The sequence below is a fragment of the Rhinolophus ferrumequinum genome, chromosome 12 (assembly GCF_004115265.2).
Source record: "Rhinolophus ferrumequinum isolate MPI-CBG mRhiFer1 chromosome 12, mRhiFer1_v1.p, whole genome shotgun sequence".
NCBI classification, from domain to species: domain Eukaryota; kingdom Metazoa; phylum Chordata; class Mammalia; order Chiroptera; family Rhinolophidae; genus Rhinolophus; species Rhinolophus ferrumequinum.
The window spans coordinates 63,325,611-63,348,076 of NC_046295.1; the positions used below are offsets into that span (position 1 = coordinate 63,325,611).

The 22,466-nt window shown below is 35.6% G+C and overlaps 1 protein-coding gene across 6 annotated transcripts in view; it reads left to right on the top strand.

The window, feature by feature from the left end:
• Positions 1 to 1,789: 1,789 nt before the first annotated feature.
• MUSK (muscle associated receptor tyrosine kinase) overlaps positions 1,790 to 22,466 on the top strand; it is an 85,734-nt gene continuing 65,057 nt past the window's right edge. For all 6 annotated transcript variants that reach the window (XM_033123395.1, XM_033123396.1, XM_033123392.1 and 3 more), the window contains exons 1-5: positions 1,790 to 2,200; positions 13,077 to 13,203; positions 13,936 to 14,087; positions 16,522 to 16,649; positions 17,854 to 17,995. In XM_033123395.1, the coding sequence (XP_032979286.1) occupies positions 2,122 to 2,200; positions 13,077 to 13,203; positions 13,936 to 14,087; positions 16,522 to 16,649; positions 17,854 to 17,995 (628 nt within the window). In that variant the 5' untranslated portion in view covers positions 1,790 to 2,121. The remainder of the gene's footprint in view (positions 2,201 to 13,076; positions 13,204 to 13,935; positions 14,088 to 16,521; positions 16,650 to 17,853; positions 17,996 to 22,466) is intronic.

Here is a 22,466-nt window from a genome sequence, read left to right on the forward strand (position 1 = left end):
ACTTTAGCTCACACATGTATAGTCACCCAACTTTCCAGAACCCTGTGCTTCATTAACTGCTACTTATGGGAATGACAGGTAGCCATACTGTTCATCCTGCTGATTCCTGAATTTCACATGAAAAAATATGCTCGTCCTGGTAATGTCTAAATCTTCCATGAAATGTGTGGCATTTGCAGGATATTCTCAGAGCAGAAACCTGATCATATCTATGTCTCTTCTATTAAAATTACATTGGGATTATTTTTATTGCAATTTAAGAAATCAAACTTATATTAGCCAAGCCAAAAGCTGGTGGGGGCAGAAGGGGAAGTATTACTTTAAATAATAAGGAAGTCCAATGGGTAGATCTGACTTTGCACATGGTTTCTTGTTAATGGAGCATGAAAGCCTTCAACAGCTCCAGATTACCTGGTCCTGATAGGTGGTGATCGAAGAAGGAAGAGCTCATTTTGCATTAGGTCTAGAAAAATGCCAGGAAGACCTTAGACTGACCAGCTTAAACCATAAGCCCATTTCTGAACTATGGCTAAGTAGTAAAAGTGTTCTACATACAAAATATTTGCAAAACATATATCAAATAGTATAAATTATTTACATCCAGAGTACTTAAAAACTCCTATCAATTAATTAAAAAAAAAATGACCTATGAGGAAAATGGACAAAAGACACAGAATAGGAAAATGAATAACAACAAATATATGAAATATTCTCATTACCAGTAGTAGTTGGCGAAATAAATGTAAATTAAAACAATGAAATACGAATTTTATTCTATTTAAAGTAAAAATTCAAAGGTAAGTGTTGACAAGAGTGTGGGAAAATGGGTTGCCTCATAAGTTGCTGGGGAATATGTTAAATGTACCATACTACATCCATGATTTAGAAGACTATGTAGCCAATAGAAATAATGAGGTAGTGCCACATATATTAACATAGAAAAGTCTTGGAGACTTTTCTATCTTTTGGAAGCCACTCTTTTGTGCCTTCAGAAGAATCTACTGAATCTACTGCAAAAATTGGCTGACAGCATACAGCTGCTGACTCAGTGGACTCACGAGGCCAAAGAATGAGGGTGCTACCAATGCAAGGGGAAAAAAATCTCAAAACAATGCAGTAAGTGCAACGATAGAAATGTGCACAAAGATATTATGGAAGCCAGAGGAGGCAAACTAATACAACTTTGAGAAGACACGGAATTTTGGTTCTGGTGCAGCTGCCAGGAGGAGATGACGATCAAATTGAGATAGGTGTTAGCTGGGTGGGGAGGAGGGGAAAAGCATTCCAAGAGGCTGGAACAATATGAGCAATTCATGGAGGTAAGGAAGCTATAGATACAGGAAGGCATCGGCTTGTTGCTAAATATTAAAATAAGAGGTACAGATGGATTATAAAACAGGAGGCTAACGAGGTAGACAGAGTCTGGCAAGGCCTCCTATACATTAGGGAGGTTTGAATATGTTTTCATGTAATGAGGAGGTTACATGAACAGAAGTTAGAGGGTGGTAAGACAGACACAAGGCAGAGAGAACAGACAGGAGGCTGTCACTGTCGTTCAGAGAAGATGAATGTCTAAAAAGGAAGTTGGGATAGCGTGATACTAGTTGGAATCAAAGGAGGGGAAAAAAATCAAGGAATATTGAGTTGGTAACATCTGTAAGTATTGGTAATGGGTTGGATGTAAGAGGTGGAGTAAAGGAGAGGGAGGAGTCACAATTAGATACACCCAGGGCTCTGGTGTGAGTGGAGAGGTGGTGAGCTGAATCAGAAGATGAGCAAACCTTTACCTCGGGGAATACAGCGGTGGTTGCAAAAGGCATCTGGTATTGTCCTTCTGCCACTGTCTTAAAAGGGATTCTAAAGGGATTTTCTTTCCCTTGTTCCTCCAGCCGTACACTTGCATTACTGGCCTAAGTGGATACTCACCAGCTGGCCGTGTCCATCATTACGGCCAAGTCTGAGAATTCCTGAGTATACTTAGAGCCTGTGGAGCTGCTGACACAAACAGTCATTAGCAGACGACACTTTTGCAACAAACTATGCTTTAAAATGTAAACTGTTGGGGGCATTTTCCTAGAGTTGTCCAGAAGGAACTTTCTCCTGCCTGAGCCTGGATTAACCATGAGAGAGCTCGTCAACATTCCACTGGTACACATTCTTACCTTGGTTGCCTTCAGCGGGACTGAGATACTTCCAAAAGGTCGGTTTGAGCAGTTTTATCTTGTTGTTGCCTGGTTACAGTTCTAAAGCGCGTGTGTGCTCTGATCATGGCCGATTCGTATTACGGCAGCCTTAGGTTTTACTTGGTGAAGTAAGGACGCAATGTAGGGAGAGGGAGAAAACTATATAAATTGATGGATTGATGTTTTTCTTTCTACCGGTATCCCCCCCCACCTTAAGCTGTGCAATTAAAAGTTCAGCCGTACACTTCATGCACAGCCCTCACTTGTACAGGAAACATTAGCAGGTAGAAACGTTAAGACTGCAAGTTATCAAGGTCTGTTTTGTTGATGTGTATGTCAAACTTCAGGGTGATCTAAATGGGTGATGAAAACCTTTTTGCTCAGTTTGCCGGGAATATAATCAACCCTCCTCCCAGACATCCAGAGTGTTTGCTTCTGAACAAGAGTTCTTTCTATTTTCAGTTTGATTTTTTACAAAACTCTTCATAACGATTTTTAGCTCCTAAAAAATCAGAATTAGAGAAAGATGCACACAATTTGCCTGTTTGTAAAAAATGCCTGAAGACAATGGGTTCTCAGTAACTTTGAGGCCGAGTCATGATTTGGCTTGGCAAGAGACTATGAAGTTTTTTTCAGAGCCTCTGGAATGTACCGGAAATAACACCACCTCAGGGGAAAGGAAAGCAACTTAAGAAACTGACAAACACCTGTTGCAGTAGCAAGCATGTCCGTAGTGATATGGTTACTGGCCAGTGTATTATGAAACTGAGATAAGTGTATTTCAAACCAGGAAGAAAGACTGGAAAATATGTGATTTGTAAAGTGACTGAGGGCTTTGTTGAAATTGGAAAAAAAAAAAAAAATGAGAAAGCAGATTGAATGGTACTAATTAAAGAGTTTTCAAATTAAATGTATTATAGTAGAATAAAGAGTTCTGTGTTTTATGACATACTCAAATTAATTATTTTCATTTAGATTATTTTATCAAGAACTGAACATGCTTGCATTGTATATCTAAGTGACAGTAGAATCTGTATGTAGGTAGGAAACATAGCTTTAGATTTTGTGGTTCACTGAAATTTCTGAAGCCACAAGGTCAAGATTCAAACACAGCTTTTTTCACAGTCTGATTTCATAGACATGTTGTTTTGTTGCTGTCTTTTTCCATTTTACATGAGCAGAATGGTATCTTCAAATGGATTTCAAAATTTAATTGCCAACCAATACTTTAAGGTAAAAGAGAATTGAGATCTTTTCAAATAGCTAATGATAGCCAGAAAGACTTAACATTGGCTTTAGATTATTTTAATACTTCCTAATCATACAACGATGTCTGGTAAGACAGCACCTGGATGTTTGGACTTAGGGATTGGTAGAAATCTTATTTGTGCTATCGTAAACCACAACGTCACATAAAAATGACATGGTTAAATGCTAAAATTTACTAAAATTTAGTCTCCTAAGGAGCAGAACAATTGATTTTGATGGCTTAAACTAGAATTTGGTGCATGAAAAAACAAACAAAAAAACCCTCTCTATATGAGCAACTCCTAATTTATGTTCTAGAAAGAATTGATCTTCATTTTTCAAACTTTAGAGGTAAAACCCTTAATTCAAATGCATGCTATCTCTATTTTGAAAACTTCAAAACATGGTGGCAGAAAAGTAACAAAGTCAAACATCCTGGGTTTTAAATAAAATAATCAGATTGTTTCTCCAACTTTGTTTATAATGTATTTACTACTATAGCTAGATTGTAAAATCAAAAAAATTAAACCAATATTTTGCCTGAAACTAATAACAAAAAATAAATAAAAAGTTTATATAAAGAATGAAAACAAACCAATATTTTGCCTACTCTATTGTATTTATTGTAAAATCTAAATTAGTATACATTTAACATCAACCTTAGCCCAAAACACCAGGTGTAGCAGAGCAAACATCGATTAACTACATGGCCAGTACTGAGAATAAACATTATCATGAAAACACAGTCATTAAAATTTTAAACGTCAAAGTTCATAGAATATATTGATACAAAAAAACACAATAATATGCTATGATCTTAATATTTTTTAAAGTAATAAAAATGTTCCACACAAACTGTCTCATAGTTGTTTTCTCTATTCTTGGCAGAAGGCAATTTTTAAAAGAGTTTTTTACATGGTATACATTTTTCTTTAGTCCTTTATCATGAATAAATCAGGGAATCTGCACAATAATATATATTACAAAACAGACTGACAGATTTAAAATACTGTAAGGGTACTGAGTGGATTGTTTTCTGTCAGCATGCTATTTTCTCCATATAATTAATAACTGACTTTGTAGAATTAATAGTTTATTGTTTTTGTTTTAGTTTAATTGAAATTCCTAATGTTCAAAGACAGGAGGGAGAGTCACTATCTTTCTGGATCATTTTGACTAATGATACTTCCAACGATGAGTTCAATATTATAACCCACAAGTAGCAGAATTTTACAAACCAAACATACTTCAATAATATTTCATGTTTTATCGGTAAGTAATAAGTGTACAGTGGAATTTAAATTCTGTAGAAGTATAGGAGTTCATGTAAGCAGCACTGAATTTTTAAAATATGCACAAAGAACTCCTGTCCAAACTCCACTTTTAAAATTGCCCCATTTACTACCATACCTACCGTGTGTCCCCGAAAATAAGAACTAGCCGGACAATCAGCTCTAATGCGTCTTTTGGAGCAAAAATGAATATAAGACCAGGTATTATATTATATTGTATTGTATTGTATTGTATTATATCATATGACCCAGTCTTATAGTAAAATAATACTGGGTCTTATATTAATTTTTGCTCCAAAAGACGCACTAGAGCTGATGGTCCGGCTAGGTCTTGTTTTCAGGGAAACACGGTAGAAGTTTTTGAGTCGAGCGATTTATCTTTAGATATATTTGAGTAACCTTCTCTTCTAAATCATACATATACAGGGATAGGATTCACAGACCCGACATATGACTAATTCAGAGCAGGCACAGCTGTCATTGAAATCCAGGACACCAAGTCCTGGATGAATGTTTTATATTGATGTGCATTGGAAGAGTAACTCATTACGTGTTTGGGGAAACACAGTTGCTTTACATACTATTGACCTCAAAGAACAGAAAGAAAGAGCAGAAATGGCAAGATTTCTGCATGTTCCCAAAGGTGAAGTAGATAGCTTTGCAGTGAAATAGGACTTGCAGTCACTGGGGGAAAGTGACAAGTGGGGATTGAGTAGAGACCCTGAAGGTAGTGGTCCTGTTCAGGAAGATGAAAGCAGTGGACCAGAAGGATTACCTGCGCCATGCTGAGGACCTGGCTGGGTCTGGAGACTACACCTTCCCAGTGGCCCTGATCTGCACTGTTGTTTCACTTTGTCCAACAAAATTGTAAGAGCAGCGAGGACAGCCAGTTGGATTAGTTCAACACTAGTGATTTCCAGGGTCAGTGCAGTGAAAGGACTAGAGAGTAAAAGAGTTGAGAGTCTATGGCAACATACCATGTGGTATAAGATGAATAATGAAGAAAGTGAAATGAGGACATTAAAGGACGGGAAGAGAATGCTAAGATCAAATTTATTTCCCTAGTCTCCACTGTCTTTGTGTCGTCAGAGAAAGCATGTCACCTCTGTGAGTCTCGGCTTCCTCATAAAATGAAGAAGTGCTTACCGGTGCTCAACACATAACGTTATGTACTATGCTAAGGATTGTCAATGACCGGTGAAATCATCACTCCTGGGTGTATGCACATTTTAGATGAATCCCTATAGATCATGTCTTAACCCAAAGAAATGCCCTCAAGAGAGGCCGTTTCAGAAATTCCAACAGGCTGAGCCAAAATTCTTACCTGTCTATGCCCAAGGTCATTCCTGAAGTTTAGGACCAAGAGTGTGTTCTGTAACAAAGAAGCGATGATACAGCACTAATAAGTGATTATTGAGATTATCAATGAACCTTACAAGTTTCAAAGATAGCATAATAAAAAATAACATGTGTTATTACATCACCCGTAGAATACATGTGTCAGTTTCTAAGATAGGCCAAACGATGAGCAATACTGAATATCCTCTTTCTTTGGGGGCTTTGGAAAATTTCCAATACCAACGTGTTGTCTCATACTGAAAAAACAATACTGTATTCATGATGTTAGAAAAACATGAATATGATCCAAGTCTGAGCCCTAATTTTACCAAAACAGAAAGGATCAAATACACCTGACTTCTTTGTTTACTCAATCATTTGGTCGTGCTAATCAGCAGCTTCAATCAGAAGTTGGTGTGTCAATGACCATGTGCAAGAGACCATCGAAGGGTAATCCATGTCCTTCTCATTGAGTACCTAGTATTCAAGTTAAGTTACTCTTTGGGTCCAGAAGAGTATAGTGTTCATTTTCATGTATTTGTTATTCATGTGGTCCTTGGATTGAGGGAAGAAATAGTGCCCTAGCTTAAACAGGCTCTGGCTGAGATGAAAGCTGGATAGCAGTATGAAAGTAAACAAGAGACGTCTGCTGAGTCAATAAGTATCATTAAATACAACTATGTGATTGTGTCAGTAAAAATTTGAAAGCAGATTTATTTGGATAATTTTGGATTATGGGCACAATGGACTTAACCAACTATATTCTGCCTATAGAAATTGATATTGATGTAAACCTTATTTTCCCCTGTCTGTAACTACCGTGTTTCCCCCAAAATAAGACCTAGCCAGACCATCAGCTTTAATGCGTCTTTTGGAGCAAAAATTAATATAAGACCCAGTATTATATTATATTATATTAAAGACTGGGTCTTATAGTAAAATAAGATGGGGTGTTATATTAATTTTTGCTCCAAAAGACGCATTAGAGCTGATGGTCTGGCTAGGTCTTATTTTCAGGGAAACACAGTAGTACTATGCTGAACACCTGGTATTAAAAGATAGGAACTTTAAACCAATTTTAACCTTGAAGTTCAGCTCTATCACTTTGTACTTTTGTTATGTTTAGACAAGTTATTTAACCATTCTTGGCCTCCATTCCTCATCAGCAAATGTAAATAATAATAGTATCAGCTTTTATATTTATTGTGATAAATAAATGAGATAAAGAATGAAAAATATAATACACATCCTATAGCAGGTTCTTAATTTTAGATTCAAAAATTGTTAAAAAAAAAAAAAAAAACAGAGTCAAATTACATAAGACTGTCATGCCACTGAACGTTATGGGAAAGTGTTCCTTAGTAACACCTCACATATTTTTCCATGTCTAAGTTTGTCAAGACTTTCTAACATTTACTTGTGTGGTCTTAACTGATCTCAACAGCGTTTGTGTCACCTCACTGGAAAGACAATATTAATAGTATGTCTATTATCTCTGTCACTTCTGCATCTGTGTATATTTGAGTGAGGAGAAACTAATGAATAAAGTTTATTTTTTTATAAAAATAATACATGCTCATTAAGCATGATTTTGAAAACACAAAATATACAAAAGTGGAAAGGAGAAAAAGTCACCCATACTTATAGGACTGTTAACATATTCTTCCAAAAACGTTCTTCCAGTTTTTTCTACATATCCTAAAAAAAGTATGATTATAAAATTGTTTATATATGTCTACTGCCTGTCATTTTTACTTGACACTAAAATATGAGCATCTTCTGTATTATTAGTACTCTTCAAAATACTATTTGTAATGGCTGCGTAAATAATATCCTGGTTAGATAAGAGTTGCTGGTATATGTTTAATACCGGCTTCTCTAAGGAAAAAAAGGCCCTGATTTGTTGATTTCTCTAGTTGAAATACTCCAACCACAGCCAGTTTCAGGTAACAACAGTGAAATGGGAAGAGACGTGCAATAGCATGTCTTTATATAGTATTTCTATCATACAGACACATTAACTGTAAATAACCTCAAGAACATAGATAATAGTAAAATGCAGTAAAATAATTGGGAAGTGGTCAATTTTGAGTATTATGACTTTGTTTTTAACATAATTCAATATACGTTTATATAACTCAGCTTTTAATAATGGCTGTATTTAACAATTGTCTCACAAAATTCCTGAAAAATTAACATTTGGCTCTTGCAAGGCAGTATGAGCCAGCCCCGGCAGTTTTGTTAGGAGACACAACTGTGTGTCTAACTCTTCTCCCACTTTTGTACAGTAAATACAACTTAGTACAATCAATCTGTTTTATGCCGTAAATGTCATCTAGAGGCCTTTCCATTTAAAGACTATTTCCTTGGGATAGATTCCCAGAAGTAAATACGAATGTACATTTACATGCAATCCATGACCAGAACAATTGAACCGTTCAGGTTTCTGTTTCTAAATCACAGCATCAAGTAACACATAGGGGTCAATAACACCGGGGGCCAAAAACAATTTGAAGAGCTTTATGTATGTTCATTTATTTCATCTTCATGACAAGCCCATGTGTTTGTTTACTTGTCATCTCTAGTGGAGCAGGGAAGGGATGGAGCAGAGATATGAAATCAAGCCCTGTGCTCGAGTGCCTCTCAATGCCTATTCGCTCCAGAGTCTGTCTTTCTAAATAATGAAATCATTCAATGTTATCAATTAACCTTTGGGCCCGTCACTACCTGCATCCCACAAACTTAATCTTTTTTGCTTTTATCTCTTAATATCTACGTGATTAGACAATAAATCGCTTATTTTATTCATTAGTTGTTTAGAAAATATATACTTTTTTCTTAAGAGATTGACTTTCTCAAACTTTGTTATCATCTAAAGTTTCCTTCCATTGCATTGAAAAAGGAACATTTCTGCGGTATTCTGATTTGTTTAATTTTTTATTACAAAGATAATACGTATTCATATTTTTTACACTGTAAGATACAGCAAAACAAAAATATAAAATTATACATAATGCTTACACCTAGGGGAAAATGCTTTTTGGTAATGATTCATTCTTCTGTTCTCTTGTTCATATATATGTTGTGTGTGTGTGGGTGTGTAATTTTCTTTAAAAACTTATAAGCCTGTGACTTCCTTGTAATGTTTGGCTTTGGCTTTATTTAAGTCTATATTTTTAAACAACTATATTTTATGATTGTTGTATCTTCCCTATTGTTCATTTTACCATTAAATACCATTTCTCTTCTTTTTATAAATGCTTGTCACCTTATATTTTATTTTTTATATTAGTACTGCTTTATTGCTTTATCACTTTAGTATTTACTTTGTACATATTTTCCCTTCTGTTTGTTTCCAATATTTCTGTTTTACTTATATGTATCTTTGTTTTTAATCCTGTATGATAGTGTCTACCTTTTCATAGGTCATTTTATAAAACTGGCATTTACCGTGATTTCTGATATATTTGGGCATCTTTCTTCCACATTATTTTGTGCCTCCCATTAACCATGCCACTTCTTGGTTTACTTATCATCCTTTTCTTCTTCTTCTCCTTCTCTTCTTTTTCTTCTTTCTCTTCCTCCATTTCTCTTCCTCCTTCTTTTGATTGATAAGTTCTAGTCCCTCTTTTTTTCCTGCTGCTTTGAAAGTTTTGGTTTTTAATCTATTCTTTTAGTGATAACCATTAGTAATTTTTTTCTTTTGTACTATATCCCCTGTACTTTACAACCCTGTGACTCTTTTTATACTTGGCAATCTCTACTTCATCCCTTTCACCTTTTCATCCATCCTCCCAACCCTCTCCCATGTGGCTTCCATCAGTTTGTTCTCTGTATCTATCAGTTTGTTCCTGTTTTGTTTGTTCATTTATTTAGTTTTTTTAGATTTCACATATAAGTGAAATCATATGGTATAGATCATTTAGATATGGATACCATATGATTTCACTTATACGTGAAATCTAAAAAACAAAATAAACAAAACGTTAATAAAATTTTAGCGTGCATTTAACATGCATGGTTAAATACATTTTTCTCCTATGTTTGTTGTTATTTCGTACTTCTGTCATCTTCCTGTTTATGGCAAAGAGCTTAGCATGTTTTAAGTACCCATGGAACTTTTTCTCTGAACTTTCATCTTATAATTGTTTACCTAGAATCTTAGCTTCATTGTTTTTTAAACACAAAAATTAGTGGTTTGTTTTTTTAACATTCCACAGTGTGTTAAAATTGCAAATTCATGTTTTACCACCATCTATGCTTACTATTGTTTCTTATTTCTCACCCCTTTTTTGGGTATAAGTTATTTTTTACTGAGTTTATATACTTCAGTAACTGTTTCAGAGAAGGTCTATGAGTGGTCAGTATTTTCAGTATTTGTGTCTTTATCATCTTCATTTTAAAATTATTATCAAAATGGCTATAGAATTTCAGGCTAACAGTTATTTTATCTCAGCCCTTTAAAAGGTATTAGTTCATTGCTTTTTGGTATCAATCATTGATGAATAATCTGAATAATTTCATGTCAGCTTGATTGGCATTCCTGTTAAGGTAACTGAACTTTGTAGTAGAGTGTAAGATTTTCTATCTTTAATTTTCTGTAGTTTTAATCCAAAATATCTAGGGATAAATTTATTTTTCTTTATCTGGCTTGTCATTTGCTAGGAACTTTCAGTCTTAATATTCATGCTTTTTTTTTTTCAATTTTGAAAAATGAGCAGCTATATATCACTTTACATATTGCTTTTAGGCCATTCTCTCCGTTTTATTTTTCTGGAACTTGTATTAGAAGTACCTGTCAATCTATATTTATGTCTTTTAACTATTCTTTAATACCTTTCCTTTCTTTATTTCTCTATACTGAATTCTGTATGTTTTAACAGTTATTGCGTAGAAGTTGGAAAAGGGTAGCCTTGATACCTATACATGTTATTTTACCTAAAATTTCCGCTCTCTTATTTCAACTACTTTCTTTCAACCTTTAAAAAAACTTATGCCTCTTATAAAGGCCTCAGAATATAGTCCAGTTCATTTAAGCAATACATCAGTCAGTTTGTTAACCCTGGGGATAGAAAGAGGTCTAAAACATGGTCCCTGACCTAAAGCTCAAGCATTTTATAATTGAGTGTGGGACAAAGATATTAATAGATCATGTTAATAGTGTCTGTGTGGCAAGTGCTATAAGAGTGACATATACAGGACAAACTAAGGTTAAGTAAAGGGGCATTTCACCCTATCTTACAAATCAGGGAAACTGGAAGGAGATGATGCTTAAACTGGATTTTAAGAAAATAATAACATTAACAAGGGAAATATGGACTAAGTGAAACACTCCCAACCGCCACGTTCCCTCACTCCCAGCCAATGGGTGTGCCTTTGAATTCACTGGAAAAATAAGATTTGTTAGATAATGGATGCATCTTTTATGGCCAGTTTGTATTAGGTGTTTCATGAGGCTGTCACCGTCTACCCCACATCTAATACATTGTTCACACAGCTTACTTGGCTTTCATATGCACCTTTCATATGAAATGACCATATCATTTATTGTCCAAACCCAGGCATTTTTGGAGCAAAAGCAGCACGATTAATAGTTATACTGGGATAGCAGGCATAACTGATTATCACTCCATGCGTCTATCCTACCTTGTCATCTAGATTGTGGGCTCTCACAAGGCACCGGTATGGTTTACACATCCTTTTACTTCTAGTCATTACCCACTAATCCTTCTGTCCTCTGCCCCAATCCTAGGTAATCACTAATATATTTCCTGTCTCTATAGATTTGCCTGTTCTGGACATTTCATAACAATGGAATTGTACAATATGTTGTCCTGTGACTGGCTTTTTTCACTTCGCTTGTTTCCAATCATCCATGTTGTAGCATGGATCGGTACCTCATTTCTTTTTATTGTCAAGTAATATTCCACTGCATGGATTTTGTTTATCCATTAATTTGTTGGCAGACACTTGAGTTGTTTCCACTTTTTGGTTATTGTGAATAACACTGCTATTGAAATGGTGTACAAATATCTATTTGAGTCCCTGCTGTCAACTCTTTTAGGTATATACCCAGAAGTGGAATTACTGGATCATATGGTAATTCTATGTTAAAGGTTTTGAAGATCCATTATACTGTTTTTCACAGTGGCTGCACTGTTTTACATATCCACCAGCAATGCACAAAGATTCTAACTTCTCCACATCCTCACCAACATTTGTTGTTATCTTTCTTTTTGATTATAGTCATTCTCGTGGGTGTGAAGTGGTATCTTATTGTGGTTTTGATTTGCATTTCCTTAATGGCTAGTGATGTTGAGCATAGTTTCATGTTCTTGTTGACCATGGTATACCTTCTTTGGAAAAATGTCTCTTTGGATCTTTTGCTCATTTTTTTATTTGGGTTATTTGCCTTTTTATTATGGAGTCTTTTTCTAATCTGCTCATATGCAGATGTGAACTCTCTGTAAGTCTGATGAAACTTAAATTTCAAAGTATCTTATTTGCAGGAGCCTCTTATAAGACTCTCAGTGGACTCTAGCAATGTGTTCATTTGAACATATGTCTTATAGAATGTGGGGGAAATTATTTTAAAACCATTGTTAAGATTGTTGTCTCTTTCCATTCTGACTTCCCTTTGGTCATAGTACTTCCCTTCAAGTTGATTGGGATTGGGGTGGCCACAGATATTTTGTATTCATAATTTTATATATTTTTCCTTAAAGAGGGCACCCAAGTTATATAACTTTTGGTTTCACAAAGCCTGAATCTGCCCCTACTCATATATAATAAATTCTAAGTCATACTCTGCTGAGAGCCTTCTTGTTTGGATTCTCAAATGCCTAGTTTAGAAGCAGAAACAAAATTCTCTCTACAAACTGTTCCTTCCTTTTGGTAAATTTCTGCCATGGGAAATATAATTCTCACCCAGGTATGTGGTGGTCTCTGACTTCTTACACAGGGTTAGTCAACAGCATCCTAGAATGCTCTCATTTTATTCCTCCTCTCCTGTTAGCTCCTGTCATCACCACTCCTCTTGAAACGGTGGATGCCTTAGTCGAAGAAGTGGCTACTTTCATGTGTGCAGTGGAATCCTATCCCCAGCCTGAAATTTCCTGGACTAGAAATAAAATTCTCATTAAGTAAGTACTCTGCCTTTCTCTGGTAAGAATGCCCACTGCCTTGAGATTTAACTTTGACATAAATGCAACCACATCTCTTGGCAGTACTAAAGTTTACCTTCTAGAACATATAAAATGCAGAATTCCACATTTTACAAAGGTAAGATCTGACCTTCAGTGACGTTAAGAGACTTGCCCAAAGCAAAACAGTAATTTAAGTGACATGGGGAAGTCAGGACTATTTGCAGTCTATGTATTCCAGAGAACTAGAAATGGACCTGGCACATTTTAGGCTTTTAAAAAATATTTGTTTAGTGAATGAAAAAAATACTCAGTTAATAGTTACATCGATAAATATTTAACCCTTTCTGCTAGTCACATTTCTGTGTGTGCATGTTCATTATCTAGCTGTTATTTCCCAGTAATTATAGGAAGAGGACTCATGTATCTTGCTAACAATACACTTTCCTGAATACAGTAAACTTTACATTTGTTCTTATCAGTAGGCATCACCTTTGGAAAGCATTGTTGAAGGACTCAATGGTGCTTTGATTATTGGAACCTAGCAAAGTTTAGAATATAATGTTAGCTTTTTATTATTACATAAGGTTATTCCATTAATCAGAATTCAGTCAAGTTTCCTTTTACCGTTAATCTACTTCCTCCACTGACATGGCATCCGTTCGATCAGTTAATCCTAGCCAAAAATTTGCAGATGAGGCCCTAACCTGCCATTTCCTCTGTGACCTGCAGGCTCTTTGATACCCGGTACAGCATTCGGGAGAATGGGCAGCTCCTCACCATCCTGAGTGTGGAAGACAGTGATGATGGCATTTACTGTTGCATAGCCAACAACGGTGTAGGAGGAGCTGCGGAGAGTTGTGGCGCTCTGCAAGTGAAGATGAGTGAGTGAGAAAGACAGTCCCATATTGATTTTAAAGTTGACTTGCTATACTTTGAGATAGGTGGTAAATAGAGCCTCCTACATATATGGAGATTCAGCAGCTAGACAAGTTCAAGTTCAAAACACAACCCCGAGGCAGTTAATGTTACACTTTGTATTTCTGCCATCAATCACCATCCTCAAGGCAAGTCTCTGAGTTCTCTACCCTCTCCATCTTCTTGCCTTTACACAGCTCTGTTTGTTCCACTCTGGCTGCTTTCCCTGAGGAACCTCCCTCTTAAATTTTTACTGTGTGCCTTTAGAACAGCTCCATTACAACCATACACACCACCACCACTTTTTTTTTAATCTCTAACCTCTTAACAAACATTTCTCCTATTCTTTCACCTTATTTCAAGCCTGATTTTCTTGAGTGCCTTTTCAAACTTGGTGACTTTTCTGCTTAAATGGAGGTTATTCTTTCCCCACTTCACGTCCACATGTCACGGCTGATCTCCTCGCCCTCACTGTTGCATTTAAACTATTATACTGTGCATTCCTGTGCCACATCTGTCCTCTCATGAGGACTTATGCCATCTGACCATGCTCCCCTCTAACTCATCAAATCATCTATTCACTTCTAGGCACTCCCCCAAGTGGCCATCCCAATCGTTACAATTTTGGAATGCTTCCACACTGTTTGGTAAAGAGCTGCTTCCTGAGACCCCCAAGGTCCCTGCCCCCATCACTATTACAACTAGTCTAGGACCTTCCTCAGGAGTTCCCTCTCCTAACTTCCTTATGGTCCATCAAATAAGGACTCAATGCCGGCATAGCAGAATACCTCCAGCAGCCTGCTTCAGTCAGATGACCGGTTCTGATTCATCAGTGCCCATGTCTCCACCCAAAGTATGTTCCCTCAGAGTGGGGAATCCATTGTCCATGGTTCCACATCAAGACTCAATTTATCCTTAGTTTGCTTTATATTCAATTTCCCCTGAGGGTTCTCCTCACTGCTCACCCAACAGATCTATTTCACTGAGAAGATAGGATTTATTTGCTTTCAACAAAGGGTTCATGCCTAAGACATTATTTGTGACTTAGGTTTGCCACAGGGACCAATTCAGGGAACCCAGTAGAAGGAATGGATAATACTCTCTTTAACTATATCACAGGAATATCAACTCCTAAGCTAAGTTTTTGCCAGCAGTTATAGGACCACCCAACTCACAACTGAGGTGCCTGGTCATTATTTACTGCTATTGATCAGTAGGACTGGTATGCAGTCAAAAGTTATAGCAGGCAAAGTGATAAAGTTATAACATTTTCTAAAGCCTGTCCCGAATTTTTGCCACAGTGCAGGGCCATAGCAACTCGAAATGGCAATAAATACTTAGGTTAAAAATCAACAGACCATGCAGTTTTTGCAAATATCACTTACAACTACCACCAAATCACCTCCCTAACACATGTGCACAAACACACAGTTGAAGTAGAAAGAAAAAAATCTGTATTTTATGCTCTCCTCTGTCAAAGTAACAAATTGATTATGGCACATGACCTGAAAGAAATAAAATGCATCTATTTATCAGTAGTCTCTTCTGCACAAACAGTCCTCTGTTTTGCATCTGTAACATAAGATTACAACAAAAGAAATAAATTTAGTTTTCATTATTTTATGAATGTTTCAAGTAGTAAAATAACTGTGTCCTGAACTTGTTGATTCTTCTATGTATTAGATTTAATATCTTCTTCCTCTGAAAATATAATATTAGAGAATAAAAATGATCTGACATAAACTATTTCTTCTGAAAGAATTAATTTAAGAGTGTTTCATTGAATAGTAAATTACCTAAGTTTGCTGTGTAGAGTTACCATAAATTGCATGACAGAAGAGCTCTGATTACTAATGTAATATCTGGTTTACTTTCTAGAGGGTAAATCTATCTAATTTTTAATCATCAAATTTAATAGTCAAATTAAGATGAAAATTAAAGGGAAAGTAAGTCATAATTCAAAAATATATAAAAATATAAGCTTAAAAGATTTTTTTCAAATGTTTCATACCTGTTTCTATGAATTAAGTAATCTTGGATTGTTATGGTGACGGCTTATTTTCATCAACTTTTTATTAACTACCTTTCAAAGAAAAGAATACTATAAAAACTTCAAACTCCTACTGCTTCATGAATTTGTATTTTTCAAGATATTAACAAAATAGACATAACCTAAGCTTTTCAAAATGTCTTCTGTTTCATGTCCACTAAAAACCTGTCTTGGTGAATTTGTTTCATATCCACCAAAACCTGTCTTGGTGAAGCACTTGGTGAATTTGTAATACAATATGCCTAAAAGTACTCTTAAAAATGATATTTAAAATTAAATAGAAAGTTAGGAACTCTAAGTTTAATGAAGCCATATTGCCTTTTTAATTTTGAATTTTTATTTTCCTTTAGAACCGAAAATAACTCGTCCTCCCATAAATGTAAAAATAATAGAAGGATTAAAGGCAGTTCTACCATGTACTACAATGGGCAATCCTAAACCATCAGTGTCATGGATTAAGGGAGATAGCGCTCTTAGGGTAAGTGATTATTATGTTAAAACATGTTCTTACTACATTTTTGCAAACTTACAAACTTCAATTATAAGGATTTTTTTTTCATATACAACATTTTAAACAGATTTAAATATTTCTGTTTCCATCTTTGCAAATTGTAAGGCAGCCCAGTTAGGGCTGGCTAGGGAAAAAATGAGATGGGAGCCAGTAGTGTTAGGGATGAAAAAGGAGGCAAAGCTAAAGCGAAGCTAGAGGCTTTTTTGTTGGTTGGTTTGTTGGTTCATTGGTTGGTTGAACGTTTATTTTTTAACACTGACTCTTAGAGATTTAAGAAACACAAAAGACGGAACCAGGCTTCAGACCTGACAAACAGCTTCCGGGAGGAAAGAGAGAAATAAGTTTTGGAAGAAAAGAGAATACACTGAAGTGAAGTTAGAGCAGGAAGAGTCAAGACAAGACTGGTGAACAAACAAACATCTTGACAAATACCTCAATCATAAAGAGTAGTCAAATTCAAAATGTATTGTTCACATACTTATTTTGTACTGCTTTGGTGTCTAATACCTACATAATAGAATATTCCATGGGAAATACATAGATATTGATATACGTCAACTAATTGAAATAAAGTATACAATCAATTAGCTTTGTTTTATTTAAAATAAAACACATATCGTTAAATATTTACAGTAATCTATTTAATTCTCTGGCTTTCCTTTTGTTATAAATATTGAGGCATTTCCAACAATCAAAGCAAGTAACAATCTATGTATGTTACTGCATTTAGAGTCCCAGAAGAGTAGGTAAATGTAGTATTTTAACTTCACAAACCAAATTTTGTATTATTTATAGAACTTTTCATTTTTTCAAAGGGCATATATTAGCTTCAGGATACTCTATAGGGTGTGCAGTAAATATGGTAGTGAAAAAGCAATGCTTTTAATCAAACAGACTTGGAAGTGACTTTTAAGACATCAGATAAGCCTTGGAGTGATCATATGATGAAATAAAATAAAAATAAACTATATCTTAATGAGATTATTATTAAAGTTAATTTAGGTAATCTTGTACTATCTCATTTAATATTGTACGTTATACATAAGTGCCAAATAAATGTTCAAATGATATTTTTGATGATAAAAGTGATGACAATAACATGATGAAAGATGGCAAATGTGTCCTTGATAGAACGTGGACATTTAAAAATGCATGTGCCTATCCCTGGCAGGAAAATTCCCGCATTGCCGTTCTTGAATCTGGGAGTTTAAGGATTCATAATGTGCAAAAGGAAGATGCAGGACATTATCGATGTGTGGCAAAAAACAGCCTCGGGACGGCATATTCCAAATTGGTGAAGCTGGAAGTTGAGGGTAAGGAGCTGCATTCCTTCCCGTAACAGTGTTATCAGAGGGCCTCACGTTCCACTGTGAAGGCTGTAGTTTAGCTTGCAAAAGCAGAGATGTTGGTAGGCCAGTTACCACCTCAACTTTTCCAGATACTAGACTATGAGGTCAAGACCATGGCAAGAATAATTGAAAGGAGAAAGAAAATTTCACTAGTATAACAGGTCATATTCTATCTATTATCTACAATCACTGGTAATTTTGACCAAAACAGATTAAATTCACTATGATAAGAAAACAATAGAATACCACTTTAGAACTTCTGCCTGGCTTAGACAATTCTCCCTTGTTTATAAATTTGAAGACACTCATTTGATCTTTTGTGGTATACAGATATGACTTTCAAAAAGATATCAAAGAAAAACAATGTTTTCGCATACTGTATTCTATCACAAAGGGCTGAGAAAAGTAAAATACTGACCTCAAGTGTACAACGAAAACTGGTCCTAGTTCTGTAAGTCACATTGTCAAAATATTTTTCATTTTTTAAAATGTTCATGGATAATCAATTAATTCAACAACTGCTTGTACAATGTCTTAACTGAGAAATCAGAATCCAGATAGGGCTAGCTGTTCTGTCTATTTGGTTGTGGGATCCTTCTTGACCTAAAATTACATCACATTTTGCTGAAAAGTAGAAACTAGTAGCACGCCTGTGCTAGGTGAATAAACTGGGTACAAAACTCTTCCCAGTTCTTCTTGTTACAAACCATGGGATTAACCTATTTGGTTCCCAGTTTTCTCGGCTGTACAATAGTGTTTACTGTGAGTATAAAATGAAATAAAATGTTAATAGTTCTTAGCAGCATGTCTGGCCCTTTGTAAATACTCAATAAGTGTCACCTAGAAGAACCATCACCTATTTTTCTGCTTTTATCCGATTGATAGAGTGGACTATCACATACTTACACAGTTATATTCTAGTTAAATTGGGGAAAACTTCCAGGGTTCCCCATAGCTTACTTTGATTCCATCCTATTCTTAAGACAAAATTTATCCTTTACGCCATCTCCTCCTTCTCAATTTTACAGTTTTCTATTAGCTCCTTTAAGATTATTTTTTATTTCCGAGCTACATCTTCCTCGCACAGCTTTAATTATCTCATTTTCCATATTTACTTCTACTTGAGGCAACATTTTTATTATGTCATTGCATCAACTGTTCATAAAATTTCTATTAGCTCTTCATGGAAAAGAATGTGGTTGGTGGGAATAGTGGCTGTCAGATATAAAAAAGATGTATTTTCAGCATAGTTTTGCTATAATTTAATATCTTCTAAATTATCAATGCTATATAAAGCTCAGTCTGCAACAACCAGTTGATATTAATTATTCAGTGAAAAATAAACATACAAACACACTTAGATACACTGAATCTCTGCCTGGATTCAGTGTTTTTTTGAACTATATATGGAATGATACAGAATTAATGTTATCCATTTGTATACAATATCACAAAGATTTTCCTCTTCAATATATTAGTTTCTATATTACAATATACACTACTGATTTTTTAGGTCACTGTCTTCACAGATATTGAAATCACTTGCTCTAGATTTGGCCTAGAGAAAATTATCAAAAATCTCAATTAATTGGAGTCCAATTACACAGTTTGGTCTTGTCTTGCCATTTAACTTTTGTATCATGCCTATCAGTAAAACTGAATACTCTCTTCTTTCTTCCTAACATTTAAATGGTCATACTCATTACTTTAACAGTTAATAAATGCTAGAGGATTTATTAAACCTGCTAGTATTGAGAGCTCATAATAGTTAGAGTTACTCTAACAGTAGGTAAGATGATCATTTTAGCATACATGTCTATCTCTTCCCCATTCTAGACCCTATTCAAATAGCCAATATGCATGAAAATTTGTGACATGCTTAACACAGTTGTTGGTACATAATAAGCATTTAGTAAATGGCATCAAGTATAATTATTACTATTAGAACATAAAAATGACAGCAAATCTGTTTTGGTTCTTGAAGCTCAGAAAGGTTGGCTTCCACTTAAAAAATTGTTGAGGCATTTCCACAAAATGTAATGTAGACATGACCTATTTAAAAGGAAGTGCCAATTCAACCAACTTGTTCAGAACTAGTGAAAAACAACTGAGAGGCACATAGAAGAATCTCAAAAGTGCCAGCAAACGCCTGCTAGGTTGGCAATGGTGAGGGTTAAAGATGAATCTGGGCCATAGTCAGCCAGGGCAGATAAGTATTTGTTACGTATTGTGTCAGTGACTCTGCAAATTACTTTGAGCAAATTAGAATGAGAATGCCATAAGTGCCATCTGATACTGAGCTACACTTATTGCAAATGGGTATGCCAGGAAAAGATAGGGCTTTGTTGGCCATTGCTAGCTTCTGATGAGGATAAGCATTGCAGACCATAGATTTGGTACAGCATGTTTAGTAAATGTTAGGTGCCACAACAAACATAAAAGAAACACCCTTCAACACAGAAGGCAAGCTGTCTTTTTAGATTGTCATCCTCCGGCTTCTGGATCTCTGGAATGGCAATGCAAAGATATTCTACCCTTCTGTCTTATCTTACAAAGTTCAGACAGTGACCTACAAAATGACTGATGGAACTATCTCACTGAAGCATGGTCAAATATGGATGTTTTTCTAAAAGAATAAGCAATGGGATGTCTAACATTTTAAAATGCTAAATGCCTTACGTGAATTGTTTTATTTAATTCTCACTAACAGTCTGTGAGGAAGAGTCTATCTTTGTGCCATTTCAGGAAACTGAGGAACAGTGAGGATAACTAACTCAAAGTTGCAAAGATAGAGGTGACTCGGAAATTAAGTAATGCTGAATCCTGTCTGTTCTGTTAAAAAACAAGATTATCATGTATGACGTTGTCAAGAACAGTGTCAGAGGAGGATTATGGAAGAAGCCAGAATTCTGTAAATAATGGAGAATAGAAAAAAATAGAGAGTTGGGTATAGACAAAATTTTCAATAAATTTCCCAGAGAAAAGGGTGGAGTCAAAAAAAATGAGCAGTAGTTGGAGGTATATATGGCATAGAGGTAGTGTTGTTTTAGAAGATTGAAAGTGTTAAAATATAAATGAGAATGAGCCCAGAGAGAAGGAAAATTTGAACATACAAGAGAGAAGGGGAATAATTAAGGGAATATCAGTGGTGTTTGACAAGGCAAAATGGATGTGCATTCAGGGGACAAGTGATGCGATGAACTTTATACAGCGGGTGACCACATGTCCCAGTTTTCCCAGGACATTCTGGCTTACACCTGTTGTCCTGGAATAATTATTAATAGAGTCCCTCTTTTACTTTCAAAAGTAGCCAGGCTTTGATGATAAGTTATTATATGATCACTGTACTTAGACAGGAAGAGGGAACTTCCTTCCTTGTAACAGGAAGAATGGAGGAAGGGATGTATTCCCGTAGAAAGGAATCAATGAGTTTGGTGGATGGAATTTAAGAACGCTCTGTTCTGATGGTCTCTTTATCCTCTAGGAAGTAGAAAGTAAGACTATCTTCTGAAAACACTTCTGTAAAGGAGGGGAGAGGGATGAGGAGAGTAGAAGGTTTTAAAATAGCTGTGGGGAATGGGAGAGGTGACTCACAAGGGAAACCAGGATTCCTGGGTGACATCAAGTAGAGAACAGGACGTGAATATCGAGTGGTGTCAATTTGCCTCATTGCAGCGTTTTTTTCCCCAGCATTGCTCAGCACCAGGTGTACATTCAGAAAAAGTAGAAAGCTAAATCCAAAAGCAAGATACAAGCATTGGAGTTTTGCCAGGTATGAAAATAGGGCAAAGGATTTGAGAAGATTTCCAGAGAATGGTCGAAGCAATGAATCACAGAATCTTTATGTACCAAATACACAAACCTAGGATTAAACACTTATCACTCCAGCATTTTGACAGACAAGATAAGATGAAAATCTTCCAACTATAAACATCCAGAAATGCTGGGTTAGTTGCATAACTCACAAGAATAAAATGTAAATCTCCAGAGGCCAGGAAATGAATAGGAATTTAAAAAATAGAGCAGTAAGCTCATGAGCTGGTTCTGCATTGTCCTGGAGGTAATAAGAGACATGCCCACCTCTATAACCTAGAATATGGTTTTAAGACTCTTAAGGGACAGGAGGCAAAGTCTTGAGTCTCTGTGAAGTGGAGGTTAGCATTGAGGTCCTTGCATAAAGCACAGAGAAGCACAGAGATGAAAAGATGGACCAGAAAAATTCCATCCATGGGCACAGAAAGACAACACAGAGGCTTGTCTGTCTCTACCTGAATTCTAGGTGTGAGGGAGGAAAAAATAGGTCTTCTTATGAATAAATATGCAACACATAAGACTGTATCTCACGTAAGTTTGATATACTGCCAGCAAAGTCTGGAATTTGCCAGCTGGAGAAATTTACAAAAAACAAAGAAAAATACATTAGGAAACAGAAAGG